Raw genomic sequence first — 18941 nt, 5'->3', positions numbered from 1 at the left:
ACATTCAAGGCAGGAGCTCCTCCCTGGTGGTCATTGTGCTCCCACAGCCAACCTCCTGCAGCCAGTCAACTTCCCATGGTCCCTCCCCCCAGCTGGTCCCTACCCCCCCCACCCCCCTCCCCGGCCCACTGGCCAACCTCCCGCAGTCCCTCCCCCAGCCAGTGGCCAACATCCCTTGTTCCTTTCCCCTCCCATCCCTCCCCCTGTCTGGCAGGCCCCGATCAGCTGGCCCCAATCAGCCCAACCCCGATCAGCCCTGATCTCCAGCCAGTCCTAGGGACCCCACCCCTTGCACAAATTCACGCATGGGTCCTCTAGTTTTTATAATAATGGAATACCCACCATTCTTACCACTGCTTTTTCCCTCCCCTCTTTATTACATTTTGGAAACTAAGCTCAGCTGTACTAGAAGTGTTAATGTTATATGGCATCACACAATCTATTTCTGTTGGTTGTCCTATAAATAGTATCTCCATATGCCAAAGAATGTGCATTTCTTACTATTGGTACTCTTTTGGAAAATAAGGTTGCCATTCTTACTTCCCAATCCAATGTGACTTTATTCATCCCCAATACTGTTTGAGAAAATCAGGCTGGCTCCAGTGGATATCTTTGTATTTGCTATTCCTTTCTCCATTGATTGTGTTCATCTACCCTTCTAATCCCCCATTTCCTTGTGCTGCTTTTCTTCTACCTTTCCTTAAATGGTCTTTTTAAATACTTCATCATTTATTTCTTCTGCATTTTACACATAATTTGGGGTTTATAATATGAAAATAGATTGGTCTTTTTCAAGATCTTCCTTTTTAAATAGCATTTTTTTCCAACTATGAAATTAATACATTTCAATGTAGTATTTTGGAAAATACAGAACAGAAAAAATGAAATTACAATAATCAAAAACCAACCAAGATAACCACAGTGGTATTTCCTAGCCATATCTTTTTATGAAAGTATATGTTTCTATATGTATGTGTTGAGGTCAATTACACATACTGTTTTAAACTATATTCATTTAACATCATGAATATTTCCAGAAAATTAAATGCTCCAGAAACATGGTTTTTAATGTCTTTCTATTATTCTAGCATATAAAAGTATCAGTTTATTTAACTAATCCTCTATTAAATGAACAATACAGTTCTTGCCAAATTTTGCTACTATAACTAACGCTATGATGAATATCTCATATATAAATCTTTGTGTTGTTAAATGACTATTTTTTTTAAATATATTTTATTGATTTTTTACAGAGAGGAAGGGAGAGAGATAGAGAGTTAGAAACATCGATCAGCTGCCTCCTGCACACCTCCTACTGGGGATGTGCCCGCAACCCAGGTACATGCCCTTGACCGGAATCGAACCTGGGACCTTTCAGTCCGCAGGCCGACACTCTATCCACTGAGCCAAACCGGTTTCGGCTAAATGACTATTTTTTTTGGAACAAATTTCCAATTGTAAAATCTTGGGTCAAAAGGTGCACATATTTTTAAAGCTTTTACGTATATAAAATTTCCTTCTTAAATTGCTCAATTCATCTTTGAAACTATTTAAAGCCTCACCCGAGGTTCTTTTTTTCCATTGATTTCCTAGAGGAAGTGGAAAGGCAGGAGAGGAGCGGGGGAGAGAGAGAGAAATGTCAATGTGAAAGAAACACATTGATTGGTTGCCTTCGGTCCATGAGCCAATGGTCAAACCATTGAGCAAAACCAGCCAGGACACTTTTCTTTACATTTAAAAGTAGCCTCCCTTGAGGTGGGGGATAAAGGCAGGACTAACTCATCAATAATCTCTCCCTAGCCATAAAACAGCTTTGTTTTGTTGCTACTAGTACCAACATGTAGCTTCTCCTGCCTTGGATTGGTTGTATAACAGAAGCTACCACTTTTGAGACCCTATTATATACTCAGCTATTATTACCTAATCCTAATGTCATGTTATCCTCCTAAAAACCATTGAAAAGAGGGGTAATTTTTCCTATTTTTAGATGGAAAGGCTGAGACTTAGATTTCACACAGCTAGTGAGTGCTTGATTTTTATTTTAGGGCCCTCGGAAGCTAAAGCACATGTTCTTTGTGTTCCATTCAGTCTGCCAATAGTACTGGCCAGATAAGAAACATTTCAGTTAATGGTATACTCATCAGTATATTACATAAGATACTTTCTCCACAGAAAGTGAAGCATAACGTATTAGGACTTTATGTTTCACTGGTGTACAACATCTATGTGGTAAAATTTAAATTGTGGCAGTGTTTTTACAGACTAAAAAGAAATTTTGAAGAAAATAAAGAATGAGGACTGTTTTCCTGGATCTTTCCCAGTACTGTACAGATTAGCTATGCTTAGTTTAGGTTGTAGATGAGCTGTAGCTTCAACTGCTAAGGAACATTGAAATCCCCATAGAGTTTCTGAGGAAATAACATAGAAGTTCAAATGATTAATAGAACTTAGAGTCTGGCAGATATTGTACATAGGACAATATTAACATTTGGGGCATACCCCACAAGAAATGAAAGGGAGAATTATCTTTAAAGGAAAGAAAAGCTAAAGTTTTGTGCTAGATACTGCTGATACCATTTTTAAAGCCACTGTCTTAAGTGTCTCCTATGAGCCAAAGGCTTTATAGTTAACTAGAGGCCCAATGCACAAAATTCGTGCAAAAGTAGGCCTTCCTTCCCCCAGCTGCCAGCACCGGCTTCCCTCTGGCACCCGGGACCCAGGCTTCCCTCCAGCCACAGGCAGGCACCCGGTTCCCAGGCTTCCCTCCAGTCCCAGCTTCATCCAGAAGGTCGTCCGGAAGGACATCTGGTCTAATTAGCATATTATGCTTTTATTATAATAGATGGTTATTATTCCTCCTAACCAATCTATGAGATAGTATTGTTATCTTTGTTTTAACAAGAGACAAAGTTAACCTCAGAAATGTGAAAGAATACATTCAAGTTCAAAGTATTCTTACGTGGTAAAGCTGGAGTTCAGCCTCCTCTCCTATCTGTCCCATGGACTGTCTCAATATGCTTATGCCCTAAGCAAAGCACGTGCAGTGTTTCCACAAGTGATTTGGGCTTAAGAATGGGATTTTTGAGGCCTGGAGCACCTCTAACATGACACTGGAAGTTAGAACTACGTGAGTAAAATTTAAGAAACAAATTTTAGATACTTACTTTTATTAGAAAAAAAACCACCCTCAGGTTATCACTTTTGGGGGGTATTAATGCAGAATCTGTATAACACTGTGACTCTTAATTTGATTTTATGTCCTCTTTCTTTTTTCTTTTTAAAAATGGACTACTATATTTTTCTTAATATGCAGAAAGAAATATAAGTACTTCTTGAACTTCATTCCTTGAATTAAGCCTATGGCTTCAAACACATTCTTAACTGACCATGTGGTTAAAAGTAGTATTTGAGCAAAGAAATAGAACTTAGTCATATAGATCCTTTAGTTATAATAATCAGAACATTTCTGAGTGGTATACAAGTTCTACACAAAAAAATGACTTTCATAATAGGTAAGCATAGAGTATAGATACCAAAATATTTGCGGTAGGTTGTGAATATAGTTTTTACTCTGGACTCTTGGTCAGAGTATTGTTTCATACATTATAATAAAATGAAACAAGCCAGGCCTGGTTGGTGTGTTCAGTGGTTAAAGCATCAGCCTGCACACTTAAGTGTCAAGGGTTCAATTCCCGGTCAAGGGCACATAACTGGATTGCAGGTTCAATCCCTGACCCTGGTCGGGGTGCATGCAGGAGGCAACCAATCAATTTGTCTCTCTCACATCAATGTTTCTCTCTTTTCTCGCTTTACCTCCCTTCCACTCTAAAAAGTAACGGAAAAAATATGCTCAGGTAAGGATTACCCAAACAACAACAACAGCAAAAGAAACAAACCATTAATGTTCTTTTGAGTGTGCATGTGCTACCTTCCAAATTTTAGTATCAGTTTCATCTTTTTTTGTTCTCTGCCATAGTTGAAAATATATAGAAATGATGTATTTGTTGAGGTTTTAAAGAACTTATTAATAACCCTACTCAGAGTTACAGTTGTTAATATACAGTTCTAAAATTGATTCAAGAAGAGGTAGAAAACCTGAATAGATTAATAATAATGAAAGAAACTTAATTCTAGATTACTATTAATCTTTCAATTGTATCAGTTTCTATATATATAAAATTGAGATAATTTTTACTCATAGGATTGTTGGGAGAAGTATAATGCTTATATCAGTGCCTGGCACATGGTTAGCATTCAATAATGTAAATCGTCATCATAGCCATCATTACCATTATTATTTTCTTTTTTCAGCTTTCCAATGTTTGTCTGCTTTTTTGTTTACTTCAAATACTATTGGGTTTATTGATCAATTTAAAAGATATAGCTGTCAGAGGTTTTCCTCTTTTACTAGTCTGATGCCATTTCTGACATAGCTAACTAAAAAAAAGAAAAAGAAAAAACACTATTCAATAAATGAGAAGGGGAGAACCAAGATGGCGGCATAGGTTAACGCCGGAGTTTGCTGCTTTGAACAACTACTTCAAAAGTGAAACCAAAAAACGGAAGGGACATCACCCAGAACCACAGGAACGCTGGCTGAGTGGAAGTCCTACAACTAGGAGGAAAGAGAAACGCACACGGACACTCAGAGGAGGCGCAATGCTGAAGTCAAATTCTGAGGTGCGGAGTGCGCGGAGCGGGCTGGCGGTGGAGGGCGCGGTTGTTGTTTTCAATCCGGAGGGAGTCGCAGACTCTGAGCACCAGATCCCGGCGAGTCTTTGGGGACCCAGACTCAAACGGGAGAAGCGGGACTGTCTGGCTTCGGTCAGAGCGAGTGCAGCTTTCTCTCCCAGCTTTGCAGCGGGTGCTGGGACTCAGAGAGGCAGAGCCCCTGGGGACAGAACTGAGAGCCGCCATAACTGCTCTCTCCGGCCCACCCTGTTGATCCTGTGCGACCCGCCCTGCCCTACCCAAGCCCTGCACAGAGGCATTTGCCGGATAGCCTCAGGCAAAGGCTAGATTAGCACCTCCCTAGAGGACAGAAGTTCTCTCACTGCTGACACAGCTGATTCTCATAGCCACTTGGCCTGGAGGTCAAACCCTCCCTGGAATTAGCTACAACAATCAAGATTTAACTATAAGACTGCGAACAAAGACCACTAGGGGGTGCACCAAGGAAGCATAACAAAATGCGGAGACAAAGAAACAGGACAAAATTGTCAAAGGAAGATATAGAGTTCAGAACCACACTTTTAAGGTCTCTCAAGAACTGTTTAGAAGCTGCCGATAAACTTAATGAGATCTACACGAAAATTAAGACCCTCGATCTTATATTGGGGAACCAACTAGAAATTAAGCATACACGGACTGAAATAACGAATATTATACAGACGCCCGACAGCAGACCAGAGGAGCGCAAGAATCAAGTCAATGATTTGAAATGCGAGGAAGCAAAAAACATCCAACCGGAAAAGCAAAATGAAAAAAGAATCCAAAAATGCGAGGATAGTGTAAGGAGCCTCTGGGACAGCTTCAAGCGTACCAACATCAGAATTATAGGGGTGCCAGAAGATGAGAGAGAGCAAGATATTGAAAACCTATTTGAAGAAATAATGACAGAAAACTTCCCCCACCTGGTGAAAGAAATGGACTTACAGGTCCAGGAAGCGCAGAGAACCCCAAACAAAAGGAATCCAAAGAGGACCACACCAAGACACATCATAATTAAAATGCCAAGAGCAAAAGATAAAGAAAGAATCTTAAAAACAGCAAGAGAAAGAAACTCAGTTACCTACAAGGGAATACCCATACGACTGTCAGCTGATTTCTCAACAGAAACTTTGCAGGCCAGAAGGGAATGGCAAGAAATATTCAAAGTGATGAATAGCAAGAACCTACAACCAAGATTACTTTATCCAGCAAAGCTATCATTCAGAATTGAAGGTCAGATAAAGAGCTTCACAGATAAGGAAAAGCTAAAGGAGTTCATCACCACCAAACCAGGATTATATGAAATGCTGAAAGGTATCCTTTAAGAAGAGGAAGAGGAAGAAAAAGGTAAAGATTCAAATTATGAACAACAAATATGCATCTATCAACAAGTGAATCTAAGAATCAAATGAATAAATAACCTGATGAACAGAATGAACTGTTGATTATAATAGAATCAGGGACATAGAAAGGGAATGGACTGACTATTCTTGGCGGGGAAAGGGGTGTGGGAGATGTGGGAAGAGACTGGACAAAAATCGTGCACCTATGAATGAGGACAGTGGGTGGGGAGTGAGGGCGGAGGGTGGGGCGGGAACTGGGAGGAGGGGAGTTATGGGGGGAAAAAAAAAGAGGAACAAATGTAATAATCTGAACAATAAAGATTTAATTAAAAAAAAAGATAAAACACAAAAAAAAATAAATGAGAAGGAATATAGTCACAGACATGAAGATATAAATTTTTAATTATAAAAGAAGATTACATACAGCTTTTTACATAAAAGAGGATGTATGGAAAGATGTCCACCAAAATAGTGACAGTGGTTGACTCTGGGTGGTGGGATTACAGATGAGGGTTAGACTTTTATTTGGTATGTTTATTTTTTAGAGTATTGTTTCCCCAAATTGCTTTCTAGAATAAACATTTGTTTTAGTAAATGTAATATCAAAGGCTTTATGATATACTTTATCAGAAGTTGGCAAACTGTAGGTAAATCTGTCCTGCTACTTGTTTTTGTATAACCCCAGAGCTAAGAATGGATTTACATTTTTAAATGGTTGGGGGCAATAATCAGGAGAAGAATATTTTGTGACACTGGAAATTATATGACATTTGGATTTCAATGACCATAATAAAGTTTTATTGACAAACAGTTATGCTTATTCACTTACATATTATCTATGTGCATTCAGGCTACAATGGCAAAGTTCAGTAGTTTCCACAGAGAATACATGCCCACAAAGCCTAAGATATTTACTTACTATATGGCCCTTTTCAGAAAAAGTTTGCTGACCTCTCTATTACATTAGAAAACCAGTTTAGCTTAATATATTTTTCTGGTTGTTAGTTTGTTTGTTTTAAACTTTGTCTGCTTTAGGGTAACCATCTAGTCTAGAATAAGTGCCAAGTAGAAGAGTAAGAGTGTTTTGATAAATATTGCCTAATTGCTGTATAGGAAAAAAATGCAAAATATTAATATGCTATTTTCTAAATAGTCTGTAACTTTTAGGTTTGAATTCCTTTTTTACCTAAGAGTTATGAGAACTTTTTATTTTTCTGGTAGCTTTTTTTGTATAATACTTGGTTATTAATTCCCATAGTGGTCAAAATGTGGCCTATATAGTTTTTTAAATTTTATTATGCAATGTATCATATACAGGAACAAGTGTATAAAATGCAACTGCAGTTTGAAGAAGAGTTAATAAGTAAAAACCATGTCCCCATTACTATAAGAAATAAAAAATTACCTGTGTTCTCAAAGCTTCTTGAGTGCCTCTCCCTAATAACATATCCCTTCCCCAAATAGGTAGCCATTTCCTTGCTTTCTGTATTTTTATTATGTATGTTGTATACCTAAACAATATATTTTGGGGTTTGCCAGTTTAAAAGGTAAATGAATTCATAATGTATATATCATCTGTATGATTTATTTCTCTAAGCACAATGTTTTTGAGATTCATGTGTATAGATGCAGGTCACTGTAGTTTATCATCCCTGCTATATAGTAATCTATTATATGAACATACATTGAGGGACTAATGAGGCTTTACTTAGATATCTCAATGACAGTCTTAACTGTAGCATTTTCTAAATTGAATTTATTAACTCTCGCCAACCCCTCACTTGCCAAAATTGCTCTATCTATTGCGTTTCCCATCTCAGAAATAACAAAATAGCCTCTCTACCCACCTATTTTCACAAGTCAGAAACTTGGCATTGGTTGTTTTCTTTTTTTCTGTGTATTTTTAAATTGATTTTAGTGAGAGAAGAAGGGAAAGGATAGAGAGATAGAAACATCAATGACAGAGAACCATCAATTGGCTTGCCCCTCCCCTACTGGGGATCGAGCCCAAAACCCAGGAATGTGCCTGATTGGGAATCATCTGGTGACCTACTACTGGTGCATGGGTTGATGCTCAACTACTAAGCCACACCATTCAGGCTTGGCATTCATTTTTGATATCGCTCTCTTCTTCATTACCTTTTACCGATCAGTTATTAATCCTATAGATTTGACTTCTAAACATTTCAAATCCACCTCATAGCACACATAAATTAGTTACTAAAATTCTGTGGCACACCAAAAAATATATTTTTTGCTGATCTGACCAAAAAAATAGGTATAATTTTGATTCACAACGGATGGCTATTATTATATTAGCTGTTGTCATATTTTTATTTGACAATCTAAGGGAAAAGAGGACAGTGCCCCTGACTAAATAGTCAGGTATTGCATGTTTTGAAAATTCCTGTGACACACCAGTTGAAAATCATTGTATAAATGATTATGTATAAATTACATATAAATGTTATGTATATTCCAATAGAACTCTGAGGTTGAATTATATCAGTAATTTTGTATGGTTGAACATATTGAATAACAGTATAAGAGATAAATAGGCATCCAGTTATATTTTTCTAAAAATTATTGAAATGCCACCAAAATACCAATTAAAAGTTGAAACTCTTAAACTGTCTCCTGTACTCTGAATTTGGCACAGAAATACTTTCCTTAATCATGTGTCCCAATTTTTGTTACTGAAACTGAAGGACTTTCTGTTGGGAAGGTATTACCATGACTAAGTAGTCTAGATAGACTAAACAGTTAGAGGATTTGAGTTGAGTCATATTCTTCCTCTTTAACCATTGTAGCATGCCGTGTAGTATTAAAACTTGCTGAATTAATTTATTTCTAATAAAGTGTGGATTGAGTCCCATTAAAATGAACTCCTGGAAACTATTTTAATTATTTTGTTTTATGGGAATTTTGTAATAGATGTAACTTGGCATTAAGAGGGCCAATGACTGTAATCTTTAATATTTTATGTACGTAAATTTTTCTAGTAATGGAATTTGACCTATCATTTTCCATAATTCTGGTTTATAGCTTATCCTGTTAAATATCGTTTTTCAACAAAAGCTGTTGTTGAAAATGGCATTATAAAACCAGTTTTAAATTCTGATTATCCTTGGAGGAAGAAATGAGTTTTTAGAAATTTGTTTTGGTTAGTTTTAAGGATAGCTATACAGGAGTGGAAATGGAAAGATTGTAATGAACAAGTGACTTTTATTCCAGAATCACTACAGTTTAAATTTAACACTTTTTTAGCAATGTGTAACGTTATATAAAGTAATAGAGTTGTAATTTAGGTTTCAAAGTTTCAGCTAAAAACATTTCCTAAAATTTAGCAACAAAACAAACAAAAGAACCTCAAAACTGACGTTGTAAATACTGAGATCGTTGAAATGCAGGCCTGGCCCAATAGCTCAGTTGGTTAGAGTGTCGTCCACATTCACCAAGGTTGCAGATTTGATCCCTCAAGGCACATACAAGAAACAACCAATGAATGCATAAATAAGTGGAGCAACAACTTGATGTTTCTCTCTCTCAAATCAGTAAATAAATAAATAAATAAATAAATAAATAAATGAATAAATGAATAATAAATTTAATAAAAACCTTCTCCTGAGAATGTCAAGGCAAAAACATTTTTAAAAAAATAGTTGAAATGCCTGTCTGATTCTTACATGGACTCTTCTATGAATCATTATCAGCATTTTTTTTTATTCCCAGTATTACAGCCGCCCACATAGCATTTCCCACATCAAGAAAAATTCCACTTTCTATCCCCAAAGGGTGTGGAAGCATAATAGTCTTTCTTTAAATTAGAGTATTTTGTCACGATGTAATCTATCAACACTATTCAGATTAGAAATAGAGAAATCACTAAGTTTCATGCTCTATTTATAAACTGAACCAAAGTTTCAGTATTAGAAACTGCCTTTTGTAACCTGGCAAGTACAGTTGTTTTTTGCATGTCCCACTCGGTTATTCAACTTATAAACAGCTATATAGGGAGATAAGTGGTTTTAAGTTTGGTTGCTTTCTAAAACAGTCATTTTTCAAGTATAATTTGCTTGTCAAAGAAATATTTTTAGATAGCTACAAAATTTATGTTGTAAACATGGAGAAAAGAGACTCTGACTTCTTGAATATTGCTATTCTAATGTCTATCGTGGTATGGTTTGTAATCTTACATTCTGTAGACCAGGGTCATTAAACTTTCTGTAAAGGGCGAGGTGGAAAATATTTTAGGTTTTGCAGGCTACATGTGGTTTCTGTCAATAATCTTTGTGGGGGTTTTTTTGTTGTTGTTCAGTAATCCCTTTAAAAATGTAAAAAACATACTTCGCCAGGCTCCATACAGAAATAGGCCAGAGGCCATATTTTGTCCTCAGGATATGTAGTTTGCTGACCCCTGCTCTAAATCAGTACTATCCAGAAGAAATATAATTTGAACCATATGTGTAATTTTAAATTTTTAGTAACCACATTGAAAAAGTAAAAAGCAGATGAAATTAATTTTAATGATATATTTAACCAATTAAATCCATGCTATTATTTCAGTAGGTGACACTAGCCAAATTTCAGGGACTCAGCAACCACATGCATTAGATAGCACAACAGTATACCAGAGCTACCCAAAGTATGGGCTGTGAATTGATGCCAAAAAGATGATAAGTTAGGTATAGAAATTAAAAGCAAACATTTAAAATATTTTATAGCAATTTGACAGTTATTTTTATGTCTGTTCAATCTAATAATGCACTTGTATTTCATGTCTTTTTTACATTTCCTATTCCCAGTAATTTATTCTTCTTATATCTTACAAAAGAGTCAGTGCCCTAGACGGTCTCTCCTAGGATTCTATAGGCCTCTTGAATACATGACAAAAATAAAAAAGATGAGAAATAGTGATGAGATTGTGGCACATGGTTTATTTAGTATTGTTCACACCCTACTTTAGAGCATTGTCCTTTTTTTTTTTTTTAACCCTCACCTGAGGATATTTTTCCCATTGATTTTTAGAGAGAATGGAAGGGAAGGAGGGAAGAAGGAGGGAAAAGAACACATCGATGTAAGAGAGAGAGACATCAATTGGTTGCCTCCTGCACATGCCCACTAAAACTAAAGCAATAAAAAAAGCATAAGGGATAAATTCAGGAGCAAAAAACAAATGAGAGAAGATAAAAATAGGCCTAATTGGTGAAGTTTTTGGTAAAAGCAGGTCACTAGAAATTAACAGAACTGAGAACGGCGATCTAAGTGCCTGCAAAATGAGTATGTTAGAAAGGAGCAAACCAATTTACACTGCTGGCTCAGAAATTAGAGAAACCAGCTACTTCAGAGGGTAAGGATGAAGTATAGAGCGGAAAACATGTGTGGTTGGAAGCGTATGCATCAGGCTCCCACGTGTCAATCTTCACCCTCAGTAGCCAGGAGATCACCATTCCTTTACCTTAGATGAAACTAGAGTTTAGAGCTGGGCAAATTTAATCAAGCGGTTCAGATATAGCTGGAGCTGGGACAGCTTTTATAAATAAGGACACCTTTGAAAAAACAGGGACTTAAGGTTGAGGTTAAGACTCCATTATTCTCTTGCCCTGTTCTCAGAACATGGCAGTCAGGTATATATAGGGTTGACAAAAGTAGGCTTACAGTTATGAGTACTCAAAGCAGTTTATTCTTATGTATTCAGTAATTATTATATTTATTATTATTATTATTATTAACCTACTTTTGCTCACCCCTGTATGCTCTAGAGAAGAGATTGGAGCATTTGTCTCTGGGATGAGCCAGCCAGCAGACAGACATACAGATACTGACTTCTGGGGATAAAAAAACAACTCATTTGCCTCATTACCTTGTAGTAAAGCCAATCAGTTGGCAAACAACTCTCCCATGTAGACACAGCTTCTGATTAGCATGTTAGTGCTGATGGATAGCCAGGGCTCATCAGACAGAACTTAAGAAGAAAACAGTACTGAGAAGAAACAGATAAAAATATTTAAAATGTTACAATATTTAAAATTTTTTGTATCCTTAGTGAAATGAGATATTACAGACAAGAAATTAAAATAGGATACTATTAAAAAGAACATTCAGAGAGCCCTAGCCGGTTTGGCTCAGTGGATAGAGCGTCAGCCTGTGGAATAATGGGTACCAGGTTTGATTCCGGTCAAGGGCACATGCCTGGGTTGCTATCCCCAGTAGGGGGCGTGTAGGAGGCAACCAATCAATGATTCTCTCTCATCATTGATGTTTCTATCTCTCTTCCTTTCCCTTCCTCTCTGAAATCAAGAATATATATATATATGTTTAAAGAAGAAGAAGAACAGAGAACAAGAAAATTGTTTTGGAAATTAAAAGTGTGATAGGAAAATTGTAACTGAACTAGAAATGTTGGAAAGTGATGCCAAAGAAATCTACCAGACAGTAGAAAAGGAAAGGAAATACAATATTGAAAAGAAAACATGATAAAAGGTAAACCTAAGAGTTCTAGTATCTAATAAAAAGGACTTTCAGGAGAGAGGGAGGGAGCAGTGGGAAGGACATGGAAAGGCCCCAGCTCAATGAATGTAAAAAAAAAAGGGGGGGCACTCAAAGGATAAAGAACAACTATAATTTTTCATGAAAAAAAAACAGGCCACATAAGAAGATTGGGAATTAGTATGATGTGGACTTTTTGACAGCTAGAACAGTGAAGTAATGCCCTCAAAATTCTGAGGGCAAATCATTTTCCACCTAGAATTTTATCAGTCAGTTCAGGTTTTTCCATTTCTTCCAATGTTGACTTTTAGGTTACTGAATAAGACAGTGTGCCTGTTAATATTGTAGTCTTAAAAAAATAATTTATTTGTAAAATGCCATAAACTGCTTTAGATTTTTATAAAGGAGCAAAAATAAGCCAAATTGCATATTTTTTGTTTTTATTTTGTTATTAAAGTATCATAAATTTTTTTTTATTGCTCTATTTCTTCTAAGCTCTTCCAGGATTGAGAATTGTGAAGCTTAAAGATATCTTTTCACTTAAACCTAAATATTGTATTCTCTTTCCTTCCTCTTATTTTTCTTTCTACTCAGACTGCTTCTTCAAAATCATGGATAAAATATGATAAATTGTAGGGTGGGGAGGGAAGATATAAAATTTTTACAAGTGATTAACCTGTAAGCTTTAGATTGCTAGGTTAGTGGAGTAGTAGTTGGTAAGTGAAATTGGGAAGATTGCTACTTAAAGGTTTTTAACTAATTTTAATATTTACATAAATGTGGTCCTGCTTATAACTTTTGAGAAATTGAGTCATATATGTTTCAAAATCCAGAATACGTTTTCTCTTTTCATATTTGAGGCAAGTACCTAAATTATTCAAAGTAAGGCAACAATCAATGTCATAATGAAATTAGATTGATACATGGGAAAAAGAAACCAGAGTTTAATTGAAAGTGTTTCTTTCCTTCCCCCCTTCCCCCCGACCCCCACCCCCGAGTCCTGAGTATGTTATCTGAAAGGAAATGGGAAGTGAGGACTAGCTTGAATGCAGTGCCACAAAGGGCCTGGTGACCTTACAGCTACCTAGCAGAATGTCTGTCCTGTCACTTTAGTAATAGAAGGCAGACTCTTGACCAGTATTGCTGAAATTTCCTAAGAGAAGGGGAGTGGGTTCTGCCTTTTCTGTTTCACACACCACTTTAACTTATTTTTCTCCTTTCCCTGTTTTGTTTTTAGGTCTTATAATCAATGGATAAAGTGGGGAAAATGTGGAATAACTTCAAATACAGGTGTCAGAATCTCTTTAGTCATGAGGGAGGAAGCCGCAGTGAAAATGTGGACATGAACTCCAACAGATGTTTATCTGTCAGAGAGAAAAGCATCAGTATAGGAGACTCAGCTCCTCAGCAACAAAGCAGTCCCTTAAGAGAAAATGTTGCCTTACAACTGGGATTAAGCCCTTCAAAGAATTCTTCAAGGAGAAACCCAAACTGTGCCACTGAAATTCCTCAGATTGTTGAAATAAGCATTGAAAAGGATAACGACTCGTGTGTCACCACAGGATCAAGACTTGCAAGAAGAGATTCCTACTCTCGACATGCTCCGTGGGGTGGGAAGAAGAAACATTCCTGTTCCACAAAGACTCAAAGTTCACTGGATACTGATAAAAAGTTTGGTAGAACGCGAAGTGCACTTCAGAGGAGAGAGAGGCGATACGGCGTAAGCTCCGTACATGACATGGACAGTGTTTCCAGCAGAACTGTAGGAAGTCGCTCTCTGAGACAGAGGTTGCAGGATACTGTGGGCTTGTGTTTTCCTATGAGAACTTACAACAAGCAGTCAAAACCTCTCTTTTCTAATAAAAGAAAAATACACCTTTCTGAATTAATGCTTGAGAAATGTCCTTTTCCTGCTGGTTCAGATTTAGCCCAAAAATGGCATTTGATAAAACAGCATACAGCCCCTGTGAGCCCACATTCAACATTTTTTGATACATTTGATCCATCCTTGGTTTCTACAGAAGATGAAGAAGATAGGCTTAGAGAGAGAAGGCGGCTTAGTATTGAAGAAGGGGTTGACCCCCCTCCCAATGCACAAATACATACATTTGAAGCCACTGCACAGGTTAATCCCTTATATAAACTGGGACCAAAGTTAGCGCCTGGGATGACTGAAATAAGTGGGGACAGTTCTGCAATTCCACAAGCTAATTGTGACTCAGAAGAGGACACAACCACGCTGTGTTTGCAGTCACGTAGGCAGAAGCAACGTCAGGTATCTGGAGACAGCCATGCCCACGTTAGCAGACAGGGAGCTTGGAAAGTCCATACACAGATTGATTATATACACTGCCTCGTGCCTGATCTGCTTCAGATTACAGGCAATCCCTGTTACTGGGGAGTGATGGACCGTTATGAAGCAGAAGCCCTTCTTGAAGGGAAACCTGAAGGCACATTTTTGCTCAGGGACTCTGCACAAGAGGACTACCTCTTCTCTGTGAGCTTCCGTCGCTACAACAGATCCCTGCACGCCCGAATTGAACAGTGGAATCACAACTTTAGCTTTGATGCCCACGACCCATGTGTATTTCACTCCACCACTGTAACAGGACTTTTGGAACATTATAAAGATCCCAGTTCTTGCATGTTTTTTGAACCATTGCTTACTATCTCACTAAATAGGACTTTCCCTTTTAGCTTGCAGTATATCTGCCGTGCAGTAATCTGCAGATGCACTACGTACGATGGAATTGATGGGCTCCCTTTACCATCAATGTTGCAAGATTTTCTAAAAGAGTATCATTATAAACAAAAAGTTAGAGTTCGCTGGTTAGAACGAGAACCAGTCAAGGCAAAGTAAATTCTCCTGTCCTATATCTGCTTTTATGTGCACCAGACAGTACACCTATAGCAAGCACACATATCAGTGTTAGGTTTTTTCAGTACAGTATGTAAGCTTGGTGTCAGTATCTGTCAGAAGTGTTAGTATCTGTCAGATGCGATCTGCTGTTACTCAGAAAAACATGGTCGCTATTGAGACAACAGAAGATAGAACTGCAGGTGTTCAGTAAGGCTACAGATATAGTTTGCCGAATTAGCTGTTTGGTTTTTAATGGCTGAAGTAATTGAATGAGGCAATTCTGAGGCATTTGCTATGAAGAATTCTATTTCTTACTAAAGAACAAATTGTTAATATTGGATGAGTATTTCAACCGTGTGATTAATGTTTGAAATTATTATTTTTTCTAAGAATTTTTTTATAACCTTCCAAAAGTAGTGATGTTTGTAGTTACTATAAATCAAGCTTTGGAAATCCAAAAAATAAAGACTGCCTTCCTTTTAGAAAAAATTAAAAAATAAATGCAATTTTCTGGCCACAAGGGCATAGTGCAGTTACTTAAGTGTTGATATTGTTTATAGTTAGTCTTTTTCTCTTCTGCAAAAGGTACTGTTAAGTAAACCAGTTTTTCTAAATAGTAGTTCTTAAAATTTCAGACTTATAAAGTTTGTAGGAGAATTTTATTTAAAAGCCTTAGGTGTTAATTTTTTTAATGAGTGCTTTAACTTAAAACATATTGGGAATACTGCTGCAATTTAGACCTGTGTGTGATGTTTAAAGTTGACATATGCACTCTAATTGTTGATTTATTAATGTTGGATTTTTTCCTATGTCCATGACAAGTTTGTGAACCATGAAGAAAATGAGACTAGAAGATGCCCAAACAAGTCAGAAATAATAACTACAGTGATTGCTGATGTTGAGGTTATTGTTAAACTGTAATAATTTGGATGGCAGTATTTATCTCTTTGTTGTAAATGCTCATAGCTGAATTGCTTAAAGTACAATTTATAGAATTTCAATGGAATTGAATTTCATTTTTATTGGAAAATCTGAAATCTAAGTTGCAGATTTAAAAGGTACTGTACAACCATTGTATCTGTAAATAACTTTACTTAGCACCTTTTTGTCACTTAGAATAGTATGCAATACTACTTGAGTGAGCTATTTTGGAAGTAATACCAAGTTCTAGTGTTTGCTTCTTAGCATTGAACTGAACTTACAGTTCTGTCCTAGACATTTTGCACTGAAGTAGTGGAATCCATTCTTGTGTCTTTTTGTTCATGTGCTCTGTACCACTGGTGAGTGCTCCTTAGTTCCCTTACCTGCTGCTACAGAAAGTTATTTTACATGATGGCTTATTGCCAAGGCTACAAAAAAGAAAAGCTATATTTGTATGCAACACTAACCCCTTGACTGCTAATGTATGTTTCTCTGCTTGCTGTGCCTTGTTATGGCTGCTTTTTTTGTGCTAATAAAGTATGTTTGGTGTTCTCCTTGTATATCTACTGTTTTATACATTTGCAACAATTTCTCTTGTAAATGGAATGGATTGGGGTTTTTAAATAAGCTTTACCTGACAACCTACTATAGTCAATGCAGAATTACTGTACAGTCTAATATTGACTTATTCTGACTAAACTAACTCTAAATGTAATGCTATACATCTTTCCAATCATCACATATACTGTGGAACACTATAGTTACTGCAAATTACTGTGCAGTTTAGATGATAACAAAATGAACAGAGAAATATTGATTAAACCTGTTGATTTCTCTGCTTTTAAGTGAAAAATAGAAACTGTCAATGACGTCATAGTAAATAAGTATTTCTAGCCTCCCACTGCACCAGAAACAGGTTAAAAGAAGTCTTATGAACTAATACATCAGCACCATTTATTGGTTTGGGGACCATTTTAATTAACAAATGCCCAAAATATAGAACTTTAACCAAAGATTTATCTATTTTAAAGCAAAATGGGAATTGAAGGAACTTAATAATTCCTGTTATTCCTAATAGAAGTCCCTGAAGAACATATACCAAAGTGTTTGAGAACTTCATCCAAACCTACTTTACAGCATTATGTGCAATTAAGTTGTTATGACATAATTATATTGCATAATCGTTGGGTTCATTTTCTTGAGCTTATCATGTACCTGGGAAATAAACCTCTTGGAAATGAAAAGTTCTTACTGCTTTTTGGAGACAGACTATATGTGCAAGCAAGATCTTGTTTTAAAGAGGTAACTTGAAACTCCAAGAAAGCACTTCATATTTTATATGCTTGTAGCAAATCAGTGTTCTAACTGTAGTTTTCTAGAACGTATTAATGCATTTATGTATTTCAGAACTTTAAATGTTAAATGGAAATTGTTTTAAATGTGTAAATATTTGAGTTTCTGTAAGCATGTATACACTGTGCTAAAAGTCACTTATGTTTCAGTTTGTGTGTAATATTAATATGCAACTTTTGGTTTAAAAATTTTTTCTTGAAATATTAGTGGCTTACATTTTAAAAAAGAAAAATCACCAGCATGAAATTACACCGAAGTCTATATTCACTGTGTCTTTTTCTGAATCCCATTGTAGTCTGTCAACTAAATTTGTGTTTTCATGGTCTTTTTGAAGTGTATTTTAATACAAACCAGGAATTTCTTTAGAAGTTCAGACACATCTTCATAGTGAAGTAATTAACCCAAAGGCAGATGACTCTGATTCATATATATTCTAATTCTTTCACTCACTCGTTCACTTGTTCATTTATTCTCTCTGTATATGCATATATGTACACAGACATACATACATTTGTGGTGTTAATATTACTTTAGACAATATTGCCATCTGATTTTAAGTCATTTAGAGGCCTTATTCCATATATATATGTGCATATACATGTGTGTACATATATATAGATACATATATCTATATATATATATATAAAAGCCAAGCGACCAGAATGCCAGAACAACTGGTTGTTTTGACGCACACTGCGGGCCCCATTCGGCCCACCCCGATCAGGGGCGGGGCCAGCTGGCCAACCACCCACAGCCCCTCCCCCCAGCCAGGCCAGCCCCAATCAGCCTCAGTTGGGGCAAGCCGGCTGGACCCCACCCATGCACGAATTTGTACACCAGGCCTCGTGTGTGTGTGTGTGTGTGTGTGTGTGTATTTCTTGTATCATTCAAATTTGATTATCTACACCTACAGTTTAGTCTTGTTACTCTTAGTCTTTTTTGTAATACAATCACCATACAAAGATAATGCTTTTATTAGTATTTTCTTTGCTGGCTAAACACAGTAAAAAAAGTGAAAAAGAAATAGCTTGGTTTAAATATAGTTATTAACAGTCATAATTAAATTGATATTTCTTAAGACAAAAATTTAGCCCAAGTAATTATACCCCATAACTGATCCGTTTTCTTAAGGTCTATTAGAAGGTTTATATAAGATTTATAATGGCTTGAACTATAAAAATTGATACTTCTGAGCTTCATTTTGACAAAATTCAAAGCTTATTTGACATTTTAACCTGGTTGCCATTAATTTTTTAAAATATATT

General features: G+C 36.4%; 1 protein-coding gene across 6 annotated transcripts in view; it reads left to right on the top strand.

The window, feature by feature from the left end:
• SOCS5 (suppressor of cytokine signaling 5) overlaps positions 1 to 17943 on the top strand; it is a 47885-nt gene extending 29942 nt beyond the window's left edge. For all 6 annotated transcript variants that reach the window (XM_059659924.1, XM_059659923.1, XM_059659926.1 and 3 more), the window contains one exon: positions 13780 to 17943. In XM_059659924.1, coding sequence (XP_059515907.1) covers positions 13792 to 15402 — 1611 coding nt within the window. In that variant the 5' untranslated portion in view covers positions 13780 to 13791 and the 3' untranslated portion in view covers positions 15403 to 17943. The remainder of the gene's footprint in view (positions 1 to 13779) is intronic.
• The last annotated feature ends 998 nt before the right edge of the window (positions 17944 to 18941 follow it).

The sequence above is a fragment of the Myotis daubentonii genome, chromosome 12 (assembly GCF_963259705.1).
Source record: "Myotis daubentonii chromosome 12, mMyoDau2.1, whole genome shotgun sequence".
Classification (NCBI taxonomy): domain Eukaryota; kingdom Metazoa; phylum Chordata; class Mammalia; order Chiroptera; family Vespertilionidae; genus Myotis; species Myotis daubentonii.
Note: the sequence above shows the minus strand (reverse complement) of the source record. Positions and strands in the feature narration are given on the sequence as shown.